General features: G+C 43.8%; 1 protein-coding gene across 2 annotated transcripts in view; it reads left to right on the forward strand.

Annotated features, from left to right (window-relative positions):
* Positions 1-15,414, forward strand: part of ddx11 (DEAD/H (Asp-Glu-Ala-Asp/His) box helicase 11) — an 85,643-nt gene that overhangs the window by 12,657 nt on the left and 57,572 nt on the right. For both annotated transcript variants that reach the window (XM_041216427.1, XM_041216428.1), the window contains exons 5-8: positions 10,821-10,975; positions 12,084-12,126; positions 12,942-13,049; positions 14,746-14,833. In XM_041216427.1, the coding sequence (XP_041072361.1) occupies positions 10,821-10,975; positions 12,084-12,126; positions 12,942-13,049; positions 14,746-14,833 (394 nt within the window). The remainder of the gene's footprint in view (positions 1-10,820; positions 10,976-12,083; positions 12,127-12,941; positions 13,050-14,745; positions 14,834-15,414) is intronic.

Consider the following 15,414-nt stretch of genomic DNA (forward strand, 5'->3'; position numbering starts at 1 on the left):
AATATTACTGCTCTTGATATCTCTTCCTTTGCCTCCCTCAACAGCCTGGGATATATCTCATCCGGGCCTGTGGATTTATCTGCTTTTAAGGTCGCTATACCTGCTACTACCGCCTCTCTCTCTCTCTGTTAATTTCCTCTAATACTTCACAGTCCTCCACCCTGATGTCTATACCTGTGTGTCCTTTTCCATTATGAAGACTGATGCAAAGTATTCATTGAGGACTGTACCCATGTCTTCCTGGTCCACAGGCATATTAGAGGTGTGGAGGGAGATGTTTGTGATTGTGGAGACAGAAGGGCTGTGTGTTGAGATTTTATTTTCACCTGCATCATTGCTCACGAAGGTTTGGATGAAGAAGATCCTTTACCCTCCCTCCTGCCTTCCCATTGCACCATCTTATTTTTCTCCTTCACTGAAGTCAGTGTGATGCCTTTGCCACTCATCCTATAAATCATTAATCTTGGTGTAGACAAAGAAAACGTTGCATTTCTATAGTGCCTTTCACAACCTCAGGATGTCCCGAAGCTTTCCACAGCCATCAAAATACTTTTAGATGTGTGGTCACTGTTGAATTGTAGGAAATGCGGCAGTCACTTTGCGCACAGCAAGATCCCACAAATAGTCATGAGATAGTGACCAATTTGTTTTTCAGTGATCTTGATCAGTGTTGACCAGGACATCAAGAACTCTCTGCTATGGAAGGAAAGCTGGGGTCTTGAGTTAATACTCCATCCTTAATACATCCCATTCAGCCTATCACCCTTCATTAGGTAGCAATTCTCCATCCTAGCCTATCTGCTGTTACAAATATGAACATCTATAAGATTGTTATGTTTTGGGACTCCCTTAAATTAGGGTAAAATGAAGGAGCCAGGCGGGATCTTGTGGCATTTTCTGAATTCTGCTGACAGTAAACCTGGGTGGTTTGATTGTTGAAGAGGAGTTCAGATTGTTTTACTGGGAAGAATGTGCAAGGTATTTGTGCTTGCGGACAGTGCTAGAAACATCCCTGCTAAAAGTGGTTAGACTGTTTGTCTCCAAGTCCAGTAAGGTGTTGAGAATCTCAGGTTGTAAACAGTTATACTTTAAACTGGTTATTTCATTCCACAATAGGAATGGAGTGTTTTTTTCATTCATAGGATGTGGGCATTGCTGGCTGGGCCAGCATTTGTTGCCCATTCCTAGTTGCCCTTGAGAATGTGGTGGTGAGCTGCCTTCTTGAATCGCTGCAGTCCATGTGGTGTAGGTACACCCACAATGCTGTTCGGAAGGGAGTTCCAGGATTTTGACCAAAAGACAGTGAAGGAACGGTGATATATTTCCAAGTCAGGGTGATGAGTGACTTGGAGGGGAACTTCCAGGTGCTGGTGTTACCATCTATCTGCTGCTCTTGTCCTTCTAGATGGTAGTGGCCGTGGGTTCGGAAGGTGCTGTCTAAGGAACCTTGGTGAATTCCTGTAGTACATCTTGTAGATGGTACACACTGCTGTCACTGTGGTTTGGTGGTGGAGTGCTAATCAAGTGAGCTGCTTTGTCCTGGATGGTCGAGCTTCTTGAGTGTTGCTGGAGCTGCACTCATCCAGGCAAGTGGGGAGTATTCCATCACACTCCTGACTTGTGCCTTGTAGATGGTGGACAGGCTTTGGAGAGTCAGGAGATGGGTTACTCATTGCAGGATTCCTAGCCTTTGACCTGCTCTTGTAGCCACAGTATTTATATGGCTAATCCAGTTCAGTTTCTAGTCAATGGTAACCCCCAGGATGTTGATAGTGGAGGATTCAGTGATGGTAATGCCATTGAACATCAAGGGGCGATGGTTGGATTCTCTCTTGTGGGAGATGGTTGTTGCCTGACACTTGTGTGGCACGAATGTTACTTGCCACTTGTCAGCCCAAGCCTGGATGTTGTCCAGGTCTTGCTGCATTTGGACTTGGACTATTCAGTATCTGAGGAGTTGCGTACACTGGGATTTGCTAACACCTAAGTCAACAAGATTTCACAGTGATCATCTGTATTCATTGAAAAGTTAAAATGGCTCGGTTTACTGTTGAAGCATTTCGCGAAAGAGAGGACCTGTCGCTGAGTGCCCTGCAATTGTTAACAATGATTCAATTGGAGGCGATTGCAGAGAAATTGGAGATAGATTTAAAAGTAGGTGCTAAGAAAGCAGAGGTATTGGCTCAGCATCTGAACCTTGAGGGGAAAAGAGGCTAATGCAGATAAAATGCAGATTGAATTGGCTAGGGTTCCATTACGAATCAAGCAACTTGAATTGGAAAGAGAAACGGAAAGTGAAATGCAAGAACTTGTACGTGTATTTCAAAGAACAAATGAGCAGGAACCTTTCATTTCAAAGAGAAAAGAAAAAATTAGAAAGAGAGAACCTGACAATTTGAACTGGACAGAGAAAGGCTTCGGTTATGGGGACAGGGAGTAACAGGCATTCTTGACGATGGGTTAAGTTTAACTTGTGGTTTTGATTTAGCAAGGAATATTTGTCCAGTGCCTAAATTCAGTGAGGAAGTTGAAATGTATTGTCTTATTCAAAAAAAATTGCTACCCAAGTTACAATGGCCTCGAGAAATTTGAACAATTTGGACAAAGTGTTTTAATCGGAAAAGCTTTGGAGGTTTATTCGACCTTTTCAGATGAACAGTCTGCAGATTATGATACGGTTGAGATTACGGTGCTTAATCCATACGAGTTAAGTCCTAGAAGTTTACAAGAGAAAGTTTAGAAATCAGAGGAAGGGACAAAATCATACTTTTGTGGAATTGAATATAGAAAAAGAAATGGTTTTTGATTGATGATGGAAAGTGATGAAACTTGATCAAGATTTTGAAAGCCTTAGAGAGGTGTTGTTCAGGGGTCAAAATAATTTTATGTTGAGGTCTCTCTTTTTATGAGATTTTCTCGAGGACTACTTTTTGAGTTTTGGACCCTCTTTTTTCATTTTCACCTGAGTTCAGGATGTAATTCTTCCTTAGTTCCTTGGTATTTTCTCGCAAATTTAGATTCAAAATACATTTCCTAATTTATAATAATAAAAACAACAACAGATTCATCTCAAACTATTTGATGCAATGAAACACAAATCACGGGACTATAAAGAACTATAAATCTACAGAAAAGGTCAAACATAAGGAATGAGATTCAATGTTGTGGTGGGTGATTTTAACTTTCCCTATATTGACTGGGAATCACTTAGTGCTAGAGGTTTGGATGGTGCAGAATTTATAAGATGCATCCAGGAGGACTTCCTGAGACAATATGTAGATAGTCCAACTAGGGAAGGGGCAATACTGGAGCTGGTATTAGGGAATGAACCTGGCCAGGTGGTTGAAGTTTCAGTAGGGGAGCATTTCGGGAAAAGTGACCATAATTCAGTAAGTTTCAAGGTACTGGTGGATAAGGATAGCAGGAGTCCTTAGGTTAAGGTGCTTAATTGGGGGAAGGTCAATTACAACAATATAAGGCAGGAACTGAAGAATCTAGACTGGAGGCGAATGTTTGAGGGCAAATCAACAACTGACGTGCGGGGGGGCTTTCGAACGTCAGTTGATAAGAGTTCAGGATTGGCATGTTCCTGCTAGGATGAAGGATAAGTATGGCAAGTTTCAGGAACCTTGGATAACAAAGGATATTGTGAGATTAGTTAAAAAGAAAAGGGAAGCATTCGTAAGGGCTAGAAGGCTGGGAACGGATGAAGCCCGTGGAGAATATAAAGAAAGTAGGAAGAAACTTAAGCAAGGAATCAGGACGGCTAAAAGGGGTCATGAAAAGTCATTTAAGGAAAATCTCAAGGCCTTTTATACATATGTAAAAAGCAAGAGGGTAGCCAGGGAAAGGGTGGGCCCACTCAGGGACAGAGGTGGGAATTTTTGTGTGGAGCCAGAAGAAATGGGAGAGATACTAAATGAATACTTCTCATCAGTATTCACCAAAGAGAAGGACTTAGCGGTCGATTTGTCTAGGGAAGAGTGTGCAGATAGCTTGGATCATGTTGAGATCAAAAAAGAGGAGGTGTTAGGCGTCTTGAAGAATATTAAGGTGGATAAGTCCCCAGGGCCAGATGGGATCTACCCCAGAGTACTGAGCGAGGCAAGGGAGGAGATTGCTGGGGCCTTGACAGAAATCTTTGTATCCTCACTAGCTACTGGTGAGGTCCCAGGGGACTGGAGAATGGCCAATGTTGTTCTATTGTTTAAGAAGGGTAGCAGGGATAATCCAGGAAATTACAGGCCGGTGAGCCTTATGTCAGTGGTAGGGAAATTATAGTAGAAGATTCTTTGTGACAGGATTTACTACCATTTGGAAGCAAATGGGCGTATTAGTGAGAGGCAGCATGGCTTTGTGAAGGGGAGGTCGTGTCTCACTAACTTGATTGAGTTTTTTGAGGAAGTGACAGAGATGATCGACGACGGAAGGGCAGTGGATGTTATCAATCTGGATTTCAGTAAGGCCTTTGACAAGGTCTCTCATGGCAGACTGGTACAGAAGGTAAAGTGGCACAGGATCAGAGGTGAGCTGGCAAGATAGATACAGAATTAGCTCGGTCATAGAAGACAGAGGGTAGCAGTGGAAGGGGGTGCTTTTCTGAATGGAGAGCTGTGACTAGTGGTGTTCCGCAGGGATCAGTGCTGGGACCTTAACAAAAACAGAATTACCTTCCAGGTAATTCTGGTTTTTTTTGTTTTTGTTTCTGTTTTGGATTTCCAGCATCTGCAATTTTTTGTTTTTATTTTTATATTAGTGCTGGGACCTTTGCTGTTTGTAGTATACGTAAATGATTTGGAGGAAAATGTAACTGGGCTAATTAGTAAGTTTGCAGATGACACTAAGGTTGGAGAAGTTGCAGATAGTGAAGAGGATTGTCAAAGGATACAACGGGATATAGATCGATTGGAGACTTGGGTGGAGAAATGGCAGATGGAGTTTAATCCGGACAAATGCGAGGTAATACATTTTGGAAGGTCTAATACAGGTAGGAATTATACAGTAAATGGCAGAACCCTTAAGTGCATCAATGGGCAGAGGGCTCTGTGTGTACTGGTCCACAGGTCACTGAAAGTGGCAATGCAGGTGGATAAGGTAGTCAGGAAGGCATATGGCATGCTTGCCTTCATCGGCAGGGGTATTGAGTATAAAAGCTGAGAAGTCATTCTGCAGCTGTATAGAACCTTGGTTAGGCCACACTTGGAATATAGCGTGTTATTTCTGGTCGCCACATTACCAGAACGATATGGAGGCATTGGAGGGGGTGCAGAGGAGATTTACCAGGATGCTACCTGGTCTAGAGGTGATTAGCTATGAGGAGAGGTTGGAGAAACTCGGATTGTTCTCACTAGAGCGACGGAGACTGAGGGGCGACTTGATAGAAGTTTACAAAATTCTGAGTGGCATGGACAGAGCAGATAGAAGCTTTTTTGCAGGGTGGAAGAGTCAATTACTAGGGGACATAGATTTAAGGTGAGAGGAGAAAACTATAGAGGAGATGTGTGGGGTAGGTTTTTTATGCAGAGGATAGTGAGTGTCTGGAATTTGCTAGCAGAGGAGGTGGTGGAAGCAGGTACAATAGTGGTGTTTAAGAGGCAGCTTGACAAATACATGAATAGTTTGGGAATAGAAGGATACGGATCCTGGAAGTGCAAAATGTTTTAGTTTGACAGGCAATATGATTGGCGCAGGCTTGGAGGGCCGAAGGGCCTGTTCCTGTGCTGTACTTTTCGTTGTTCTATGTTGTAATCTGTCGAGAATTTCAATTGTAAGCCAACTGGGCTTCATTGACAACTTAATTGGGTGTTCCCTCACTGTGCAGGATAAATAACATCCTTGCAACTCAATTCTGGCTTATGACAACTTGTCAGAAACATCAGTTCAAAGTACCACGTTACTGAACAGAATTTAATAAAGCATAAAATAATGCTCTACCACCTCTCTGCACCCCTCACTGGGCTGGGGAGGACACACACACACACGCCAACCCACCCCAATTGAAGCCAGGCCTGGACACAGTTAGAGGCTGATTTATCCCCCCCACCCCACCAAGGCCCAGAGTAGGGCCCTAGCGAACCCCTGGCAGGGGAATAAACACAGAACAGAGAGAGTACTGAGCCCGTGGCAGTTTCTCCCTGATCGTCAGCGGCTGGTAACTGCTCAGATCATAGGCAAGACCCGCTCCTCTAGAGCAGGTATCCAGTTCCCTGTCGGTCGCATCCACCAGCTACTACACAGTGCTGAGCACATCAAAGCCGGAGCCCCTGCCTACCTGATCGCCATCAAGGTCCTGCAGCTGGGTAGTAACAGGGCTCAGGACAAGAGAAAGACCCGCATCATCCCCACCAACTCCAGCTTGCCATCTCCAATGAAGATGAGCTTAACAAGCTGCTGGAAGGATTCACGATAGACCAGGGAGGGGTCCTGACCAAAATCCAGGCCGTGCTGCTGACCCAAGAAAACTGGACACCCCAACAAGGTAAAAGGACAAGATCAGAGAAAAAAGGGCACCTGTGATTGGAGGAGCGGCATGGGAGAGACAGAATTTCTGATTGGAGGAGAAGTTCCTCACAGAGTCTGTCTCCCGCACTTGCTGCTCCTCCAATCAAAATATATGGGTGATATTTCTTGAATTTTTCACCCCATCATTGGGTTTCTGGGGTTGATTAGTGAGGTTTCCAGGGTGAATTTGTCATCACCCCTGTATATTTTGAACCTTAGTGTTTTCGTAGAGAAGTTGGAGAGATGAGAGAAGTAATGATGAACAAGACACTAATTACCATAAGGGGGCAGCAGAGCTGAAAAGACAGATGCTTCTCCGAGTATGGTTCAAGGAGACCAGCATGTTATTTTTGTCATAAGACATGACATTTAAAAGAGATTGCTGGGAAATCAGCTGGTGATGTTTGTAAGTGTGTCAATAGTGTTTCTCCAGAAAATGCTGCACCAGTGAGTGAAACTTGTGACAAACTGATTCCATCTCATGTATTTACAGTGTGTGTAGATCAGAACATAAAAGATTATGGGAGTTTTATATTTCAGGTTGTGGTAATTCTATTTTTGTCCAATAAAGGGGCCAAAATTATACTTATTCTGAGAGTTACGAAGTCGACTCAAATATGAATGTTAGCAGAAGAGGTGAATTTTTCTCTATAGAGCTTACTAAAAAAGTATATTGACGGAAATTGTTCACCTGTTCCACTGTGTAGATTGCATTTAAACTGTGCTTAAGTTAATGATTCTGTTATTGTAGAAGTATTGTCCAAATTGCCTCTTGATAATGCTGACTTTATTTTGGGAAACAGTTTAGATGGAGAACATGTACTGCATCCAGACATTTTTTCAAAATCCCTTGAAGTTGTTAGAGAAAAGGATGCTTTGGCAGGATTAATGGACTTGGAAAAATGTATGCCTGTCTCTGGATCTGTTGTTAAGAGCAATGGTTTAACTCAAAGAGGGGCCCAGGGCTTCAGAAGCTGAGACTTCTGAGATTGCAAAGACATTGAGAAATGACATTGAGAAATTGCAAAGAGATCAGAAACACAGGACTATTTTAAATGGCGTGCAGCATGCTGCATTTGGAGTGAGGAGAGGCTGCTTTTTCCTCTGTGCGGAGCTTTGCTCAACTGCTGGAGAGGAGGCATTGATGATTCAGATCAGGTGGTGGCATTCAAAAGGGAACAGGGCATGGCCAACTGAGGGACAGAGGGAGATGGCAGCCCTATGAGTTATCGTGGGGGACAGAAGGAGGAAGCTGGACTACACAGGGAAGGTCAATGCCGAAACATATCAAGTGTGATTGTGGGGAGGTCAAGGGTTATAGCTGAGGGTAACAGAAGGAGGATCAAGGATGATAGATGTCAGCTTGAGAGTGACTGGGGGTGGGCGGGGTGCAGGTCCACTCTACCGGGGGAAGCTTGAGGGTCAGTGGTGGCTAGTCAAGAGTGATGGGGGTGGGTCAGAGGTCACCAAAGGCAGGGCAAGAGTGATGGAATGAGGGTTGAGAGAAGGCTAAAGGTGATTGAGGGAGAGTGCAGAGTGATGACTTCCAGTTCCGGTGTGTGTGTATCCACACACATGACTGCGTCAACAAGAAGCGCGCTCTGCAGTGAACCTCGAGGTTGGAGTTGTCCAAGGTGTGGTGTGCAGCCAATGCTAGGTATAGGGCTTCCCACTGGTCAAAAGTGCACAGAACAGGAAGCAGGGCCTCCTGCTGCCATCCCTGGGAAACAGGACCTCCCACTGTTCTGGAGGAGAGCCTGCAGGAGTATTGCTGAATGATCAGAACACTGTCAAAGGTTAAGAATGCTGCTAACAGATGCGGGTGCAGTTGATAAAGAATATACAAGGCTATTAGAAAGAAAGACTTGCATTTATATAACACTTCACGACCACTGGACACCTCGATGCACTTTACAGCCAATTATGTACTTTTTAAAGTGTGGTTATTGTTGTGACGTGGGAAACACAACAGTCAAATTTCACACAGCAAACTCCCAAAAACAGTATTATGATAATAATAAAAACAAAAAACTGCAGATGCTGGAAATCCAAAACAAAAACAGAATTACCTGGAAAAACTCAGCAGGTCTGGCAGCATCGGCGGAGAAGAGCAAAGTTGACGTTTTGAGTCCTCGTGACCCTTCGACAGAACTAAGTAAAAATAGGAGAGGGGTGAAATATAAGCTGGTTTAAGGTGGGTGGGTGGGGGTAGAGAAGTCTACTGCATTCGTTGCTCCCAATGCGGTTTCCTCTACATTGGAGAGACCAAACACAGACTGGGCGACCGCTTTGCAGAACACCTTCGGTCTGTCTGCAAGAATGACCCAGACCTCCCTGTCGCTTGCCATTTTAACACTCCACCCTGCTCTCTTGCGCACATGTCCGTCCTTGGCTTGCTGCATTGTTCCAGTGAAGCCCAACGCAAACTGGAGGAGCAGCACCTCATCTTCCGACTAGGCACTTTACAGCCTTCCGGACTGAATATTGAATTCAACAACTTTAGATCTTGAACTCCCTCCTCCATCCCCATCCCCTCTCTGTTTCTTCCCCCTCCCTTTTGTTTTTTCCAATAAGTTATATGTTTTTTTCTTTTTCCACCTATTTCCATTATTTTTAAATCTATATCTTTTATTCCCTTTTAGTCTTATTTCACCCCACCCCCACTAGAGCTGTATCTTGTGTGTCCTGCCATCCATTCTTAATTAGCACGTTCTTTTAGATAATATCACCACCTTCAACACCTCTTTGTTCTTTTGTCTGTGACATCTTTTGATTATCTGCTCCTATCACTGCTTGCTTGTCCCAACAACCACCCCCCCCAACTTCTCTCCCCCCACCTTAAACCAGCTTATATTTCACCCCTCTCCTATTTTTACTTAGTTCTGTTGAAGGGTCAGGAGGACTCGAAACGTCAACTTTGTTCTTCTCCGCCGATGCTGTTTCTGTTTTGAGTAACATGATAATGATCAGTTTTTTTCAATGATGTTGATTGAGGGATAAATATTGGTCAGGACACCAGGGATAATACGCTGCTCCTCTTCAAAATCGGGCCATGGAATCTTTATCTCCACAGTAGGCAGATGTGGCCTTGATTTAACTCACCTGAAAGATGGCACCTCCGACAGTTCAGTGCTCCTTCAGTACTGCACTGGAGTGGCACATAACTTCAGTGAGGTTGTTGGATCTAAAGGTATGTGACAAGGTCAGAAATGTTATCATTCTACATTTTAGACAAAGTGGCCATTATAAACAAAATGGAGAAATGGATAGGGACTGAAGTTGGGACATCAATGAAGTTTCTAACTGATAATGGAGGTGACGTGTTGAGAGACATGTGATCAATGAAATGCTGTATAAGAAATGTGTAGAAAAGGTTATGGAATACGGATTGACCTTCCTAGCATTGAAAGAAATGCTGGAGAGAGAGGAAATCTATAAAATTTGATAGGTGGATGCAAGTCTTCAACTGACTGTTTTACAAAAGATACATGATGATGAAATTGTCCTAGGGAAGGGGTGTCTCGCAATGTAATGCTTTGTACAGAATATCAAGGTCTTTGACTTAAATCTGGTTTGAAATGTTGGTACTTATAAAGTCTAGTTTTTATTTTTTTAAATTTTTATATGAACTGTGTGTAATTGTATGTAGGTAGTGGGCATTAACAGGAGGTACACTTGTGCCCCTATGATTAGGAACTGACTGAAAAGACTGTTGTTGTTATGTTAGGAATATGTATCTCTGTAAGTAAACACTTATAAAAGAGTGTGCAAGAGTGTGGCTCTAATTCACCATCTGGCTTGCTGAATTATAACACTCTGCTCTCTAAGTCTGAGTCTAACGTCCTGAGCATTTTTGGTAGTACTTCTGTCCCCCTGCACAGTGACAACTTGACTACCCCCTTAGCTGTGGGCCTTGCAGTCAATTTTCAGTATGCAACCCGGCAGCTTTAAGATGTTGCAGGGACTGAGATGCAGGAGAGGAGAGAGCTGGGTCTGTTCGTTGAAAGAAAAACATAAGGGGAGTTACTCAATGAATGGTAATTATCTTAAAGCAGTGTTTGGGGAAGCCGCTCACTGGGATCATGGTCCTCCCCATATCCTCATGAGCCTCTTGTCCTGATGTCCTGGATCCCCCCTCCATTTGCTTGATAAAAGGCAGAAGCTGAGATATTTTTCATTCAGCCAAGAGATTTAACCCATTGTCTCTACACACTGGCGGTACCTAAAACTTCCTCTGCTCTGTGGGATACAGTAACAATACGTTTCCTTTGACAAGCAATTGCCAGAATATTCTCCATTTAACCTGTGCTTGGTCCCAGCGAGATGAAGATGATACTGAACACCTCATTCAGATGAGTAAAGAAGTGGTGACTCCTGGACAGGCGTCGAGCACAGAGACTGTGGACGGGGAGGACGAGAGCTTTGTTCTGGCAGATTATGAGAGTGAAGATGAAAAGAAACCAAAGGATTCTAGGTAGGTCGAAGTCCTGGCATTGCCTCTTTCCAAGAAAGACAGAGAATGTACATTTATATGGCACTTTTCATGACCCCAGGATGTCTCAAAGTGCTTTACAGCCAGTTTTGAAGTATACTCACTGCCATTGCAATTGGTGGCAGCCCATGTGTGCCTAGCAGGATTCCACAAACAGCAATGTGATAATGTCTTTTAGCAAAGATTGACGGATAAATGTTTGCCAGGATACTAGAGGAATGCCCCTGCTTTTCACATAGTGCTGTTGGATCTTTTACATCCACCTGAGCAGGCAGCTGGGGCCTGCACTGGAATGTCAACCTGGATAGTTTACTGAAGTGTTAGGAGTGGGATTTGAACCCACAACCTTCTGACTCAGGCAGACCACAGCCAGTACCATTGATCTTGATGCTGTTGAGATTTTCAGCTCTGGGGCATTGGGGATAGTGCTAATGGTGTTTCTCCTGTTGCTTTGAGTAAGAGCCTGAATAAAATGATGACAAAGTTACAACGTTATTCAGTAATTAGACCTATCTGAATTTAAAACTTCACAGCTTCAATGTCTTTCTGGCAATAGAAACAATAAAAAGATAATTACTAAGCTGCATGTTTGAGAAAATCCCAGTTGTAATCTCTGATTGTGCTCAGTTAGCTAATCACAGGCAGGTTGGCAGCTGAAGCTACGACCGCCTGGGCTGCCTGTGGGCTAGAGAAGAATGAGGGGGCCGGGTACCTGTTTCTGATCTCTATCTTATAATCCCTACTGGACAGTCTAAGTTGCAGATATTGGGCAAGAACAGATTGCCCCCATATAAGGATGGCCACCTCTGCGAAAACGTGGGCTGGTTGCCTGTCTCCCTGGACCAGAGCCATGCAAAATGGTTCACTTTCAGGGGAGAAGGGAGAAAACAAACCCCCCTTGACCCCCAAAAAAATTACTGGGAGGCTAGCGCAGAGAGTAAAATTATACAGGCTGGGAAAGCTCTGCTCACTGAGGGAATCAACTTAGAAAAGCCTGTGGAGAATTAACACCTACTATGTTGCTCAGTGTGAGCAGATATTTCTGTGATGTTTTATGGGTGGTTCTTCCCTGTTTTCATTTTTTTTTCAGCTTGTCTGACGAGGATGATTTGGAGGAAGAGCATGTAACAAAGGTTTGGAGGAAAGATGTTGCCTGATCCAGCTGTTTTAGTGAATTGTGCCCAATATACATCATAGGGAGTCCTGAAGTCCTATAACAAGCTCCAATGATTAATTAGAAACCATTCGCTTGAGCCACTTGAATCCAAATAGCTTCAGCAGCTACTAGCACACTAAAATCATCTCTTTCTACAGCAGTTGGTCTTATATTAAGTATAGCCACACCTTCTCCTTTTTATATAGAAAGTAATGGGTACTTGGAGTTAGGAGCGGGCTACAACTCGTTGAGGGGTTAGGGTGAAATTAGTAGTGTGTTTATTTGTAGAGCACATGAGCCTTTGGGTGAGTCTGACCCCATTGTGGCTGGACATCCCCATTCAACAGCAGTGATCAGATGGACAGTCACTGATTATTACTTCATGGCCCATCCTACCTCAGATACGCTGAGGCCAATTGCAACATCCCTGCTACTTCTCTTGCTGACATCAGCTAACTCAACAGAGACTGGGAATTGAACTTTATACCTTTTGGTCTATAGGGCTTTGTGCCACATCACCTGGTGAAGTTCCCCACCATGTCACAGAGAGTGCCAAGATGCTCTGACTTTATGAAATATTTATTGTGGGGTGTAGTTTTATCTCAATTCCCATATGGAATGAGGTTGTCCCATCATGCTGCTATCCCACCTACTCAGACTGGGTCAACTGCCAGGTAACTTGGGTAGGATTGTGTTACCGTGAACTAAGAAGCAGACAACGAGCACCAACGGCATTTGGGTATGAGAACCCTCTGTCTTTGAGCTGACGTCAAACAATTTCTCTGTTCCCAGATCTATTACTGTAGCCGTACGCACTCCCAGCTCGCTCAGTTCATACACGAGGTTCAGAAAAGTCCTTTTGGCAAAGAGATCAGGCTGGTGTCGCTTGGCTCTCGGCAGGTATGTAATGGAATGGGCTGATCCACACTTTAAAGTTGAGGATCCATGTAGCTCCGGTGATTGGCTGGTGTGCTTGAAGCATGTTACTGCATCATGACCAGACTGGAAACTGCACTAGGCTGCTCCTAGTGGGTCAGTATAGCTTTTTGAAAAAAGCATTGTGAGGCCAATTTGAAAGGCTGAGGACCAGGGTACAGGATACCGTCAGAGCTGAGAATACTAGGAGAGAAAATGGGATAAATCAGGAAGTAGTGAGTCGATTAAACCGATTTCAAAGATCTGAAGATTGAGGAAGAAAGGGAAAACTCAGGGATTCCAGGAGCTCACTCATATTGAGGTCCTGGGAAAGAGGGAGTTTGAGATGATACTGTGAGTCTTGACTTGGGTATTCAAGTGCTGCTTGGGAGTAACAGGAGTCCAAGCTGAGAGGAGAATAAACAAAGTCATATCAACCAACCTCATCTGTGCCATCTTTCCATGTTTAGACCTTGGCTCACACTCTTGCTTTTCCGGTTAGAGGATGGCCTAAGAATGGGAAATGTGATGAATCTACAGGCAGAAATGGAAAAATCCAACACTTTTTCCCTCTGCTCTTGTGACAGAGCAGATTTCCTGGGGCTTGGATTGCAGATGCCCATCAGCCTGTTCCAGCATCACAGCTAAAACTGGAGCCTTGCTTTAACCTGATGCAAACACACACACGTAACTCCAGCTGGTATAATTGGGTACATACATATGAACGTACAAATTAGGAGCAGGAGTAAGTGATTCGACCCCTCAAACCTGGTCCACCATTTGATAAGATCATGGCTGATCTGATGTGGCCTCAACCCTACTTTCTTGCCTGTTTCCCCCACAGCCTTAGATTCTCGATTGACAAGGGAGTCAGTCGAACTCCGCCTTAAAGATCTTCAGTGACCCTGTCTCCACTTCTCACTGGGAAGAGAGTTCCACATACTAATGACCCTCTGAGAGAGAAAAAAATCCTCCTCATCTCCCTCTCAAATGGGAGACCCCTTATTTTTAAACTATGCCCCTAGTTCAGGTCTTTCTTAAGGAGGAAGGAGCAGGCACCCTGACCCTGCATGGTTTGTGTGTCATTTTTCCTCCTTCCTGACAGTGGGGGAGCTGAGGCCAATTGTAGCAACAACTTGGTGCAGGCTGGGCAATAATCTAACACTCTAAATGACATATTCCCCCCCCCCATTTTCATCCTTCCTTCAGGGGATTTCTTTACCCACGTGCCCATTAAGGGAACTCTTTTTAATTTACTTTGTAAATGTAACTTTAACCTTTCTGCAGTATTCTTTTTGAGACTCATGTGAAATCTGTAATCTAATGCAGAGTCATTTATTGGTGGCTCACCAACACGGTGACTATAAAATTTCTTACTTCTTGCCTTCAATGCGAATGGTAGATGATATAGCAGGTCACTTGACACAGGAGCCCAGTTGTTGAAGCTGACCCACTGAGAGTTGCCGGTTGCCCTGTCTGAGCAAGTTTTGCTAAAACATTGAATTTCTGTATTTTTAAATAAACTGTGCCATGTTGTGCTCTGCCACTGTGCTCCAGTAGTTTACTGCAATTTCAGAACATGCACTTCGTTTGGTAATGGCTAATGTGTAACAGTAACCAGATAGGAGAACATGCTGCTTTTTAATTTTCGGCTCTCTTGTCTCCTCCTCTCACCCTGAAGAACATGTGTGTAAATGATGATGTGAGGCATCTCCGGTCGGTCCAGATGATCAATGATAGGTGCCTGGAAATGCAGAAGAACAAACGTGGTGAGTGGAACCTGTGTTTCTCCCCTTTTAAAAACTTGTATCTTGTCTTTCGGTCTGATCTTGAGGGAATTTCTGCCCTTCTCAAAAATGGAGCTGGGGCTAATTATTATTTTAGGTTTTATGTCTGCCTGAGTGTCCTGTCTTATAAAATGAGTGCTAACCTGTTACTAATGAGTGCTAACCTGTTACTATTGAGTGCTAACCTGCTACTCCCCTGCTCCTCCTGACAAATTTTTCTCTCTCCTCCGTCCAATATGTCCTTTTGGACATCTAAACTCTCCTCTCTTGTCCCTAATAAGTGAAAGACACACCATCACACATGCCCTTTGCTCTCCTTGTTGAAGCCAAGACTTGGAGGAATCCATAGAATTAGTAAATGTTGCTTTGAGCTATTGGGTTCATTCTAAAACTTAAATGCCCCATACTTTGATTTCTCTTGTATCCCTCAATTTCTTTCTCCACAATGTTACTTAGTTCCTATTACATTTGATGACATTTAGAGCTGGACTTTACTCAGTGCTGGTGTTGGCTGGGCTTCAGTGGGTTGGCTTATTTTACCCATCCTATTCTTGATACAGTCT

Source organism: Carcharodon carcharias, chromosome 21, assembly GCF_017639515.1.
Source record: "Carcharodon carcharias isolate sCarCar2 chromosome 21, sCarCar2.pri, whole genome shotgun sequence".
NCBI lineage: Eukaryota > Metazoa > Chordata > Chondrichthyes > Lamniformes > Lamnidae > Carcharodon > Carcharodon carcharias.